At 37.7% G+C, this 14,228-nt stretch overlaps 2 protein-coding genes across 2 annotated transcripts; both read left to right on the top strand.

Annotated features, from left to right (window-relative positions):
* The first annotated feature begins 6,597 nt into the window (after positions 1-6,597).
* On the top strand, positions 6,598-7,293 carry LOC116111994 (tropinone reductase homolog At2g29170-like). The gene is made up of 3 exons (XM_031398166.1): positions 6,598-6,665; positions 6,772-6,979; positions 7,069-7,293. Exons 1-3 carry the CDS (start codon positions 6,598-6,600, stop codon positions 7,291-7,293), a joined length of 501 nt encoding a protein of 166 aa, XP_031254026.1.
* A 1,680-nt stretch (positions 7,294-8,973) lies between these two features.
* LOC116111950 (senescence-associated protein 13-like) lies at positions 8,974-10,384 on the top strand. The gene is made up of 5 exons (XM_031398112.1): positions 8,974-9,081; positions 9,301-9,511; positions 9,592-9,808; positions 9,891-9,997; positions 10,085-10,384. Exons 1-5 carry the CDS (start codon positions 8,993-8,995, stop codon positions 10,292-10,294), a joined length of 834 nt encoding a protein of 277 aa, XP_031253972.1. The 5' UTR covers positions 8,974-8,992; the 3' UTR covers positions 10,295-10,384.
* Positions 10,385-14,228: the final 3,844 nt, after the last annotated feature.

Here is a 14,228-nt window from a genome sequence, read left to right as displayed (position 1 = left end):
TCTAAGAGAAAGAGAAAGAGAGAGAGAGAGAAGTACCAAAGAGAAATTGAATGAGAAGTTTTAAGGAAAGAATTAGAGAGAGAGAATTACGGGGATAGATGAGTAGAGGATTTACTTACTGAGAATTATTTTAGTGCTCACCCCGTTGTTTTCCTATGTTTTGTAGAATCTAGGTGAGGATACGGTCGGATGGACGTCGGCGCTCGAGGGGAAGCGGTTACACTGTCCATTATGTTTTTGATGATTTTGTACACATTATAATTTTGTGTAAAAATGTATATGTTTGTAAAGAATATATATATTTAATAAAAAGAAAATTTTGGGCCCAATTTCTTTATATTATTTTATATGTATTTCATTATGAGTATTTGAGTAGAAAGTGCCTATTACAATCCTGTTATGCAACGGGAACATAAACTCTAACGTTAGCTATTGAATATAATAATAAGTAGTAAAGCATAAATAAATAGCCAAAATTAAATGCAAAAATAAAGAATACCAGGAATTAACGAGGTTCGGTATTGAAACCTACGTCTTCGGGCGCTATAAAAGAAAACTCCACTATCTCCAAAACATTACAAACTTTTGGGCAATACAACAAATACCCAAAACAAAGGGGAGATACAACAAAACTTGCAAACTAAAGAGTCCTTAAAGAAAGAACCCTAAACAAAAGAAGTATAATGGAATTACAACTTGGGATGCCTAATAACAATGATTTGGGTCCTTATATATAGGCCCCAAAAGTTTCCCACTTCTCATTCCTAATCAATGTGGGACAAACTAATCTTTTTTGGCCTATTACATGTAAGTCCCTAAACCTTTCTCCATTATCATTTCTACCCCATGTGATTTTGCTAAAAGCCATTTTTCAACAAATCTCCACCTTGGCGAATTAGCAAACCTTCAAAGTTTTGTATTCTTCTGTCAAATTTTGCAACACCTCCAAATGTGCCAAAAAGCACAATCAAGCTTGCAGGATGTTGATCAAGTTCAAACAGTGATTGAACTTGATCATTGTCACTACTTTCGTTAAGACATCTAAAGGATTCTCAACAGTCCCAAACTTCTATAATAAGATTCTTCCTTCAGAAATAATTTCCCGCACAAAGTGGTAACGAACATCTATATGCTTGGTGCGAAAGTAGAATACTGGATTCTTTGCTAAGTGAATAGCACTCTGACTATCAGAATAGATAGTGATCTTCTTCTGACTAATTTTCAATTCATCCAATAGCCCTTGTAACCAAATAGCTTCCTTCACACCCTCTGTAACTGCCATGTATTCTGCCTCTGTAGTAGACAAAGAAACTGTAGACTGCAAAGAAGATTTCCAACTTACTGGAGCTCTAGCAAGAGTAAATACATATCCAGTAGTTGACCGACGCTTGTCCAAATCACCAGCATAATCAGAATCAACATAGCCAACAGCAAATTGACTAAGATTTTCATCCCGCTCAAAAACCAAACCAATGTTTACAGTACCTATAATATACCGTAAAATCCACTTCACAGCTTGCCAATGTCCTTTACCAGGATCATGCATATACCTGCTCACAATTCCAACTGCATGTGAAATGTCGGGCCTAGTACACAACATTGAATACATCAAGCTACCAACCGCATTTAAATACGGAACTTTTGACATATACTCTCGTTCTTCATGCGTACTTGGAGATAATGACGCACTAAGCTTTATATGAGGAGCAGTGGAGTACTTACAGGTTTTATACTTTCAGTTATGCCAAAATGTTGTAAGACCTTCTTTAGATACTGCTTTTGTGTCAAACAAACCTTGCCATTTCCTATATCTCTAATTATCTCCATACCGAGAATCTTCTTAGCTTCCCCTAAATCCTTCATCTCAAATTCTTGATTTAGTTGAGCCTTTAACTTCTCAATTTCTCCTACGTTCTTTAAAGCAATCAACATATCATCAACATATAAGAGTAGATAAATGAGAGTATCACCTTGTAGCCTTTGAAAATACACACAGTTGTCAAATTTGCTTCTTGTGTACTCCTGACCCATCATAAACCTATCAAATCGCTTGTACCACTGCCTCGGAGATTGTTTCAAATCATAAAGCGATCTTTTCAGTTTACAAACCCAATCTTCCTTCCCAATAATCCTAAATCCTCTTGGCTGAGTCATATAGATTTCCTCTTCCAAATCACTTTGTAGAAACGCGGTTTTAACATCAAGTTGAACAAGTTCAAGATTCATCTGAGCAACCAAGGCCAACAAAATTCTAATGGAAGAATGCTTAACAACTAGAGAAAATACCTCATTGAAATCTATTCCTTCCTTTTGAGCATAGCCTTTTGCCACCAACCTTGCCTTGAATCGGATGTCTTTCAAATTCGGAAATTCTTTTTTCTTTGCATATACCCATTTGCACCCAATTGCCTTCTTATTCTTTGGTAATTGAACAACCTCCCAAGTTTCATTCTTATGGAGAGACTGCATTTCTTTTTTCAGGCTTTCCTCCACTTACCATTTTCGGAACTGCTAGCTACTTCATTATAAGTGGAAGGTACTTCACCATCTTCAATTGGGAGTGCATCGGCCATCGTATCAGCAAAACGAGCAAGCTTGCGAATTTCTCGTCTTGGCCTATTGATTCTTGTTGATGTTCTTGGGAAGAATCCTCTTTTTCATCTCCAATGAACTCCTCTATGATAAAAGTCTCATTTCCAGCTGGGCTAATTGATGTTGTTTCAAACTCCACCTGCTGCTGAGTATGCTCCACCTGTTGCGGAGTACTGAAAACCTTCATCTGGCTTCTTGTTTTCTGTTCTAACATAGAAGACTCATCAAATGTCACATCCCTACTAAACAGTATTTTCTTCGAACTTGGACACCAAAGACGGTATCCTTTCACACCTTAGGTAATCCCCATAAATACTGCTTTCTTTGCTCTGGGATCTAACTTAGACTCTTTTACATGATAATAAGCAGTGGAACCAAAAACATGTAAAGAGTCATAATCAGAAACAAGTTTTCCAGACCATACCTCAATCGGCGTCTTGCCTTCAATTGCAGTTGATGGTAGACGATTAATGAGATGACACGCATATATAACTGCCTTAGCCCAAAACCCTTTGCCTAACCCAGAATTAGACAACATACACCAAACTTTTTCCAGTATAGTTCGATTCATGCGTTCTGCTACCCCATTCTGCTATAGTGTATTTCTTACTGTAAAGTGACGTACTATTCCTTCATCTTGGCAAACTTTCAAAAACGGATCACTACGATACTCCCCACCATTATCTGTACGTAGCTGCTTGATCTTTCTGCCAATCTGAGTCTCAATCATCTTTTTCCATTTAAGGAAAATACCAAGTACGTTATCTTTAGTTTTTATCACATACACCAAACTCTTATGCAAAAATCATCTACAAAAGTGACAAAATAGTGCATACCTCCCAAAGATGTTGTTTTGGTAGGTCCCCACACATCAGAATGAACATAATCCAAAATACTCTTAGTGTTAAGAGTATTTTGGATTGCGGTGCCGAATTTCACTCTTGTTTGTTTTCCCAGAACACAATGCTCACAAAAATCTAGCTTACAGGTCTTTGCACCTTTCAATAAGCCTTGATTCACCAAACTAAGTAAGGCTTTTTCACCTGCGTGCCCCAAACGCATATGCCACAGCTTGAGCATTTCTGAATTTGCATCCTTCTGCACGACTGCAGCTGTCGTTTCAATAATTGTACTACCATTATAGTAATACAAGTTGTTTCTCCTCGTGCCTTTCATTACCATAAGAGCGCCTGAAGAAACTTTTAGAATTCCATCTCGCATATTCACTGTGAAGCCTTTAGATTCCAAGGCTCCCAAAGAGATGAGATTCTTTTTCAACTTCGGTACATACCGAACATCTGTCAGAGTTCTAGTTGAGCCATCATGATTCTTCAACCGAAATAGACCTATCCCAGTTGTTTTACAAGCATCATCATTGCCCATATAAACAACTCCACCATCAAGTTCTTCAAAATTAAAGAACCACTCCTTGTGGGGACATATATGATAGGTACAACCTGAATCCATAATCCACTCATTTGTTCTAGAGGTGGATGGTAGGATAACTAGACAGAAATCTGACTCATCCTCTTCACGCTCAACAACGTAATTTAGGGGTGAGCACGGGTAGCAGGTAGAACTGGAACCGGGGGTAAGAACCGGAACTGGAACCAGAACCTACCCAGAACCTGCACTGTACGGGTAGGTTCCGGTTCCAATTTTTTGGAACCGCTACTGTGCGGTTCTGGTTCCGATTCTTGCATGTGGAGGAACCGGAACCGGAACCTATAAAAAGGGTACCCTGTTTGGAACCTATAGGGGGTACCCGGTTTGGAACCTGTTTTGAAACATGTTTGGAACCTGTTTGGAACCTGTTTTGGAACCTTTTTTTAGAACATGTTTAGAACCTATTTTGGAACCTGGACTATAATGAAATATTTGTGAAATGTAAATAATGGGAGAGTTTCTATTATTTTACATATAAAAAAATTTAAAATAGAAAAAAGTTAAATTTTTAGAATAACCTAATTAAATAAATATACGAATACAATTATACTTATTACATATAAATTACACCATATTAAAAGCTTTAATATATTATAATACATTAATATTAAAGTTTTGATCAATTAAGTGAATAATTGGAATTATGATCCAATTAAAAGTGTTTTACATTTTTAATGTTATTAAAAGAATTATTTTTGAATAAAATAGTATATTTGATTGAGTAATAATATATTTAGTTATTTACTTCAATTATCAAGTTTCAACAAATCTCCACCTTGGCGAATTAGCAAACCTTCAAAGTTTTGTATTCTTCTGTCAAATTTTGCAACACCTTCAAATGTGCCAAAAAGCACAATCAAGCTTGCAGGATGTTGACAAGTTAAACAGTGATTGAACTTGATCATTGTACTATTTGTTAAGACATCTAGGATTCTCAGCAGTCCCAATCTTCTCTAATAGATTCTTCCTTCAGAAATATTCCGCACAAAGTGGTAACGAACATCTATATGCTTGGTGCGAAAGTGGAATACTGGATTCTTTGCTAAGTGAATAGCACCTGACTTCAGAATAGATAGTGATCTTCTTCTGACTATTTTCATTCATCCAATAGCCCTTGTAACCAAATAGCTTCCTTCACACCCTCTGTAACTGCCATGTATTCTGCCTCTGTAGTAGACAAGAACTGTAGACTGCAAAGAAGATTTCCAACTTACTGGAGCTCTAGCAAGAGTAAATACATATCCAATAGTTGACCGACGCTTGTCCAAACACCAGCTAATCAGAATCACATAGCCAACACAAATTGACTAAGATTTTCATCCCCTCAAAAACCAAACCAATGTTACAAGTTCTATAAAACCGTAAAATCCACTTCACAGCTTGCCAATGTCCTTTACCAGGATCATGCATATACCTGCTCACAATTCCAACTGCATGTGAAATGTCGGGCTAGTAACAAACATGAATACATCAAGCTACCAACCGCATTTAATACGGAACTTTTGAACATATACTCTCGTTCTTCATTGTACTTGGAGATAATGACGCACTAAGCTTTATATGAGGAGCAGTGGAGTACTTACAGGTTTTTACTTTCAGTTATGCCAAAAGTTGTAAGACCTTCTTAGATATGCTTTTGTGTCAAACAACTTGCCATTTCCTTATCTCTAATTATCTCCATACCGAGAATCTTTTGCTTCCCCTAAATCTTCATCTCAAATTCTTGATTTAGTTGAGCCTTTAACTTCTCAATTTCTCTACTTCTTTAAGCAAACAACATATCATCAACATATAAGAGTAGATAAATGAGAGTATACCTTGTAGCCTTTGAAATACCACAGTTGTCAAATTTGTTCTTGTGTACTCCGACCCATCATAAACCTATCAAATCGCTTGTACCACTGCCTCGGAGATTGTTTCAAACATAAAGCATCTTTTCAGTTTACAAACCCAATCTTCCTTCCCAATAATCCTAAATCCTCTTGCTGAGTCATATAGATTTCCTTTCAAATCACTGTAGAAACGCGGTTTTAACATCAAGTTGAACAAGTTCAAGATTCATCTGAGCAACCAAGGCCAACAAAATTCTAATGGAAGAATGCTTAACAACTAGAGAAAATACCTCATTGAAAATCTTTGGGCAATACAACAAATACCCAAAACAAAGGGGAAATACAACAAAACTTGCAAACTAAAGGGTCCTTAAAGAAAGAACCCTAAACAAAAGAAGTATAATGGAATTACAACTTGGGATACAATTAACATTGATTTAGGTCCTTATATATAGGCCCCAAAAGTTTCCCACTTTTCAATCCTAATCAATGTGGGACAAACAACCTTTTCTTGGCCAATCACATATAAGTCCCTAAACCTTTCTCCATTATCATTTCTACCCCATGTGATTTTGCTAAAAGCCATTTTTCAACACTGTTGTCACCGGTGGAACCAAAGGAATCGGGTAAGTTCCTATCATGGCTGGTTCTTATTAGTCAGATCTCTTGCATGCTTTACTTTAGTCCTTTCTCGTTAGGTTGAAATCATATATAGCTCTTAAATGAGATGCAATGCAATCATGCTCTCGCTCAATGCTCTACATTCCTTTATAAGTACAAGAAGCCTTTACAGATGTGATCATTGATCCATTAAATTTTGCGTTGTTCTGTTTGAAGTTATGGGGTGATGAGATGTGACCACCAAGTTTTATACTATATATAAATTGTCATCGCTTGTCAGGCATGCTGTTGTGGAGGAATTAGCAGAGTTAGGAGCGTCTGTGCATACATGCTCTAGGAATGAGTCAGAGCTTAACGAATGCATACGCAAATGGGAAATCAAAGGTCTCAAAGTCACTGGTTCAGTCTGTGATTTATCATTTCGATCAGAGCGAGAAAAGCTAATAAAACAAGTCTCTTCTCTATTTAGTGGCAAACTTAACATCCTTGTATGTCCCTCTCTGTTTTGAAAATACATTTTGTCTCTGACGTAATTCTATATTACTTGATTATATTATGCTTAACTATGTGACTTCAGATAAACAATGTTGGGACTAATATGTTCAAGCCGACTGAAGAGTACAAGGCTGAGGATTTCTCACTTATCATGACTACGAATTTGGAGTCTGCTTATAACTTGTCCCAACTTGCACATCCTCTTTTGAAAGCTGCAGGGTCAGCAAGTATTATCTTAATGTCTTCGGTTTGTGGAGTAGTATCAGTAAACGTTGGATCTATATATGCAGTTACAAAAGGTATGTAGTTTACTATTTAATAACATTCAATATACTATAATGCAAGCATGAGTGAATTTATTGACACAGTATTTATATAATTCAATTATTTGCAGGAGCCAAGAATCAACTTGCAAAAAAATTGGCATGTGAATGGGCGAAAGACAACATAAGGATTAATTCTGTGGCACCTTGGTTTGTTAGAACGCCCCTTGCCGAAATGGTAAGATACGTAAGCTTACTCTATATCTATATTAGAGCTAACATCTCATCATTGTTGAGACAAGAAGCTAGGTTAATTTTGTTTGCATATCAATTTCCCTTGTGTGCTTGTAGACCCTTAAGTAATGAGAAATTCTTGGAGGAAGTGAAATGCCGAACTCCGATGCGACGTATCGGGGAGCCGAAGGAGGTGTCTTCTTTGGTAGCATTCCTTTGCCTGCCTGCAGCCTCATACATAACCGGTCAAACTATTTGTGTTGATGGTGGATTTACAGTCTATGGCTTCTTCTTCCCCACAACAAAACTATAAGAAACAGCTAAAAGCCCAAGAAGTTGCTTGGATGTGCATGTGCTGTTTCATTTCACAGAGCGAATTGTTTTTTATATTATTTCCAAAGAATTATTAGCCCTAATCTTGGAAAAACTTGGCTCCTATTTTAATGGCATGCAGCCTCTTACATAACTGGGCAGAGCATTTACGTGATCAAGAATTTGTGGTACACGGCATTTTCTTTCCAAGAACCTCCAGAAAACAACTAAGAGGCCCCTTCTCCAATGGTATTGATGAGAATACAAGTACAATAATTCAATTTGACAACATATGTAGGCTTACCAGATATATATCTTTTTTGGGACATCTTTCTCTTCATTTCCCTTTTGTAATCTGTCAGAAATCAAAGTAAATTTACCCAGATAAAATTATCCAGCGTATTAAATTGGTCTAAAGGGTATCCATGAAGTTTCAACAAGTGAATGTGTTGGTAAGAAGTTTTGGGTTACCCTGTTTTTGCTTTCCCAAAATTTTTGCCATACCCAATAACAGCCAGCAGATTTTTGGTATTAAGAGTTCAGAGACAAATATTATCAATCTGGTGTTGCTTTTGTTGATTGAAAATTTACAGTGAAAGGGTTTCTTCTTTCAAGAGGTGAGATCAAGATTTAATGGGTTACTACTTACTAACAAAAATAATTAAATAGAAGAAAGATCTGGAGTTGAGTAAAAATAGATACAAAGCTTTAAATATTCAGAGGATTCAGATCAAATATGGTGAAGATGATGATGCTATATTGCTATGCATGTAGTAGACTCCAGCATTACAGAAGAGTGAAGTCATCCATGTGATGGGTGACGTGCAACTGCAACTGCAACCAGTTTATCTAGATCTTATCCAGGATTTAAAAAAAAATAAGACGCCGCTATTGGAGACCAATCATGAATTGTCAAATCTCTGTTTTTGCCATTTTGGTTCCACTATCATTTTCAGACTTTTTAAGTTTAGCTTTGTGAATAAAATAGATATTTAGTATGAATTAATGCATCCACTCCAAGCACTATCAATACTTTATAATTGTTTAAGGTCCTCGCCTACTTTTTTTAACCACTTGTTGTTGCCATTTTGGACTGATGAATTTGCCGACTTCCATTCTCAACTCTTATATAACAGAACTGGTTTCTGATGAAATAACCAGCCAAAACTAGTGCAAGTACTAGAAAAGAAAGACAGAATGGCTGACGCAGTGAGCTGTGGCGAGCACAACAGATGGAGTCTTAAGGGCATGACCGCTCTAGTCACCGGTGGAACCAAAGGAATCGGGTAACTTTTCACATGCCTTTAGCTTTACCTTCCCCCACAGAAAGCTCTAAATGTGGTAATTTATTAAAGAATATGTCCATTTCCAGGAAGTTATGTGATAAGTCAACAAAATGGAGAGAAATTTTTTTGAAATAATTAAGAACGAACATGTACATTCTGTTTCTTTTGTTAATATTTGACTATTAAACATTTAATATTGTGTCATGAATCACTCATCAGGCATGCTGTTGTGGAGGAACTGGCAGAGCTAGGGGCGTCTGTGCATACATGCTCTAGGAAAGAAGCTGAGCTCAATGAACGCATAAGTGAATGGGAAATCAAAGGTTTCAAAATCACTGGTACAGTGTGTGATGTATCATCTAGCGTAGCAGAACGAGAGAAGCTAATGAATGAAGTCTCATCTCTGTTTAATGGCAAACTTAACATTCTTGTAGGTCACCCTCCAATTTCTAAATTCAATAATTTAAAGTTGGTAGTTATCTAATAATCCAAGTATGTTAGTGATATCAGATAAACAATGTTGGGACAAATATATGCAAACCGACTGAAGAGTACAAAGCCGAGGAATTCTCATTTATCATGGCTACAAATTTTGAGTCTGCTTATCACTTGTGCCAACTTGCGCATCCTCTTTTGAAATCTTCCGGGGCTGGTAGTATTATTTTCATATCTTCGGTTTGTGGGGTGGTATCAGTTAATGTTGGATCCATATATGCAAGTACCAAAGGTAATTAATTTTAATTAGTATTATAATAAATGGTTAAGTATTGAGTAATGGATTTAAGATCGATGAAGTTTGATTGGTGCAGGAGCCATGAATCAGCTTGCTAAGAATTTGGCATGCGAGTGGGCAAATGACAAAATAAGGACCAATTCTGTGGCACCTTGGTACATCAGAACTCCCCTTACTGAACCTGTAAGAACTACTAATATTTCACATATTAATTCCTGATTATTGGAGATTGTATGAAATTAATGAATTCCCTTTTGGTTGGGGTTGCAGCATCTGAGCAATGAGAAATTCTTGGAGGAATTGAAGTGCCGAACTCCGATGGGACGCACTGGGGAACCCAAAGAAGTGTCTTCCTTGGTAGCATTCTTATGCTTGCCTGCAGCCTCGTACATAACTGGCCAGACCATTTGTGTTGATGGGGGATTTACAGTCAATGGCTTCTCCTTTCCAATGAAGAACCTTTTGCGTTCAGATGAGTGATACAAGTTGTGATTCTTAGTTAATAACATTAAAATAAAAATAAAATCATCTTTTGTTGTGAGTGAATAAATATGTCGCAAATCCAAACTATGAGCAATTTCTGAAACTGTACTCTGATTGTATGTCGAGGACCGCCTTGCAGATAATAATAATGGGTGCATTTGGTTCATTATTTTGGATAGGATTTTGGGAATAACATTAGATAGTTGAATAAGAGAGTATTACGAGGTAAGATTTAAAAATTTATAAAAAAACCCTCAGGTTTACTAATTTAATTAAACACCCCAACATATAAAATGACAAAAACACCTCCATCACCCGCAGTGCCAGATTCCGGTCACCACCATCGGAATCTAGCCGAAAAATTGCATTACGACACAGATCGGTCGGATCTATGTCGTAACGCGTCGATATGGCCTTTTCCGGCCAGATCCACCACGGATCTGGTCGAAAAATGTCAGATCTACGGCCAGATGTGGCCGTCGACGGCCGAAAAAGGCCAAAGAAGTCCATCTATGGCTGTCGTTTTAGGTCAACGATGGCCAAGATTTGGTCGTCGTTGACCGTCAACAACGGCCATTTCTTTGGCAGTCGTTGACAACCAGATCTGGTCTTTTCCAGCCAAATCCACTGTGGATCTAGTCGGAAAATACCAGATCGGTGAACTACCGGCCAGTGGCCGTCGTGGTGTAGGCCGTTGTACAGATTCCGGCTACCACTGACAGTGGCTACCAGAATCTGGCAAGTATGGGTTGATGGGGTGTTTTTGTTAATTTTTAAACTTTTTTTAAAGGTATTTAATGAAATTAATAAACTTAAGGGGTCTAAAAGTAATTAAAAAATATAGTAATATTTCTAGAATAATGTGTCAAATAATATTTGGAGAATAGAATTGAGAATATGGATAGAAATATTGAACCAAACGCACCCAATAATATTGGACAGATTAATAATACCGCATCTTGATCAGATCGTATCGTATCAATTGGTGAAGGAATTTATCTGCATTTGTTTAATTTATTTGATAGCTTGAGCGAGCCTTTAGCTTATAAATATGAGTCCACAATGGCCAAAGCTAAGTACTGCAAGCAATAAAAGCAATAGGATTCATATAATTAAACATAGGCCGAACGACTTGTGCATACCCAAGATTTATCGTAACGACAAGTTAGTACCCAAAAGGTTTTGAAACGACAAATAGATACCTTCCGTCATATTCTGTTACTGATTTCTGTTTATTAATAGTGAAAAGACTAAAATGCCCTTCAAAGTTTCAATTTTAGTTTTTTATAAATTTAAAAATTTCTAAAAAACCCCCTAAGTTTGCTAATTTAATAAACACCCCCATATATAAAAAGTTTGTTAAATAATAAAAACACCCCTAGTGCCAGATTCCGGCCACCATCGTCGGAATCTGTCCGGAAAACTACACTACGGGTCTGTGTCGTAACGTGCCGATCTGGCCTTTTCCGGCCAGATCCGCCACGGATCTGGTCGGAAAAGGCAAGATCTGGCCGTCGAAGCAACAGCCAAATCTGGCCTTTTCCAGCCAGATCCGTGGCTGATCTGGCCGGAAAGGGCCAGATCTAGCCGTAGATCTGGCCTTTTCCGGCCAGATCAGCTTGCGGCGTTTCCGGCCAGATCAACCACGGATCTGGCCGGAAAAGGCCAGATCGACGCGTTACGACACAGATCCAACGGGTCTGTGTCGTAACGCAACTTTCCGGCCAGATTCCGGCGGCGTTGGCCGGAATCTGGCACTGCGGGTGACGGAGGTGTTTTTGTTATTTTATAAAATTTTTATATATTGGGGTATTTAGTTAAATTTGTAAACTTAGGGGGTTTTTTAGAAATTTTTAAATTTATAAAAAACTAAAATTCAAACTTTTAAGGGCATTTTAGTCTTTTCACTATTAAAAAACAGTAATAAATAGAAACCACTAACAAATCATGACGGAAAGTACCTATTTGTCGTTTCAAAACCTTTTGGGTACTAACTTGTCGTTACGACAAACCTTGGGTACGTGTAAGTCGCTCTCCCTTAAACATATCGAAAACATATATAGAAATGGCTGAGGGGAGTAGGCGTGGCGGCCTCGACAGATGGGAGTCTGCAAGACAGTAATGTGGGTTCGGGCCAATTAGGTGTTGGACGTTGGGGCCGAACGACTTATGCATACCCAAGATTTATTGAAACGATAAGTTGGTACCCAAAAGGTTTTGAAACGACAAATAGGTACCTTCCGTCATGTTCTGTTAGTGATTTTCGTTAGATAATAGTGAAAAGACTAAAATGCCCTTGAAAGTTTAATTTTTAGTTTTTTATAAATTTAAAAATTTCTAAAAAACCCCCTAGGTTTGCTAATTTAACTAAACACCCCAATATATAAAATTTTTATAAAATAACAAAAACACCCCCGCCACCTGCAGGGCCAGATTCCGGCCACCACTGCCGGAATCTGGCCGGAAAATTGCGTTACGACACAGACCCATCGGATCTGTGTCGTAGCGCGTAGATCTTTCATTTTCTGGCAAGATCCGTGGCTGATCTTGCCGGAAAAGATCAGATCTACGGCCAGATCTGGCCGTCGAGACCGGAAGCTTGCCGGAAAATTGTGTTACGACACAGACCCATCGGATCTGTGTCGTAACACGTCGATCTGGCGTTTTCCGGCCAGATCTGTGGATGATCTGGCCGGAAAAGGCCAGATCCGTGGATGATCTGGCCGGAAAAGGCCAGATCTGGCCGTCGAGGCCGAAAAAGGCCAGACATAGATCTGGCCTTTTCCGGCCAGATCTGTGGCGGATCTGGCCGAAAAAGGCCACATCGGTGTGTTACGACACAGATCCGACGGGTCTGTGTCGTAACACAATTTTCTGGCCAGATTCCGGCAGTGGTGGCCGGAATCTGGCACTGTGGTGGCGGGGGTGTATTTGTTATTTTATAAAATTTTTATATATTGGGGTATTTAGTCAAATTAGCAAACTTAGGGGGTTTTTTTAGAGATTTTTAAAAAAATAAAAATTAAAAATAAGATTTTTAAGGGCATTTTAGTCTTTTTACTATTATCTAACGAAAAACACTAACAGAACATGATAGAAGGTACCTATTTGTTGTTTCAAAACTTTTTGGGTATCAACTTATCGTTTCGATAAATATTGGGTATGTATAAGTCGTTCCCCCGTTGGACTAATGGTCAAGGGATAACTGAGTCATGGGGGAGGCACATGCACATTCACATCCTTCCGCTGCGTTCGTATGACCCACGTCATTTTTATCCTTTGTTGTATTGTGGCGGGTATGATTAGACAGAAAGCGTTTCCAGGGAGAATCTTTTTAATTAATTTTTTTTTTTTTTTAATTTTGTACTTTTAATATGAACGCATGCACAGTCACAGTCACATTCACATTCAGAATCTTAGCGTGAATCTGTCATTTATCAATTGAATTTCTAAACTCTAAAAAGTAATTTCAAGTGGGAAATTAGAAATTGATGGTTGACAAATTTCTAAACTCTAAAAAGTAATTTCACGTGGGAAATTAAAAATTGATGGTCATTACAGTAATAGAGTACCTGAAAGGGGGAATTTTTAGATCAAGAAGATACATGTAAAATATAAAATATTCATCAAATTAAGAGTCCATTAATTACCGTGAGCTGTTGCTGAATTTGGTTATGGTTGGGTTGAGTTTTCACTTTTCACTTGCTGTTGCTGCTGAATTTGTTTGTGGTTGGGTTAAATTTTCACCCTTCACTTGTTGCTGCTGCTGCTGATGGATGGTGCTTTGGTTGGTGGAATAGATTGATATTGTGTAATTTGAGATGTTGGTTGGTGGATTGGTATTTTGATGTTTTGTAATTTTGTTTGTTTCTTGTCGGTGGATTCATATTTGATACTACTTTGTAATACTTTTGACGATGTTTAAAACTTT

Source organism: Pistacia vera, unplaced genomic scaffold (genome assembly GCF_008641045.1).
Source record: "Pistacia vera cultivar Batoury unplaced genomic scaffold, PisVer_v2 Contig655, whole genome shotgun sequence".
Taxonomy (NCBI): domain Eukaryota; kingdom Viridiplantae; phylum Streptophyta; class Magnoliopsida; order Sapindales; family Anacardiaceae; genus Pistacia; species Pistacia vera.
Note: the sequence above shows the minus strand (reverse complement) of the source record. Positions and strands in the feature narration are given on the sequence as shown.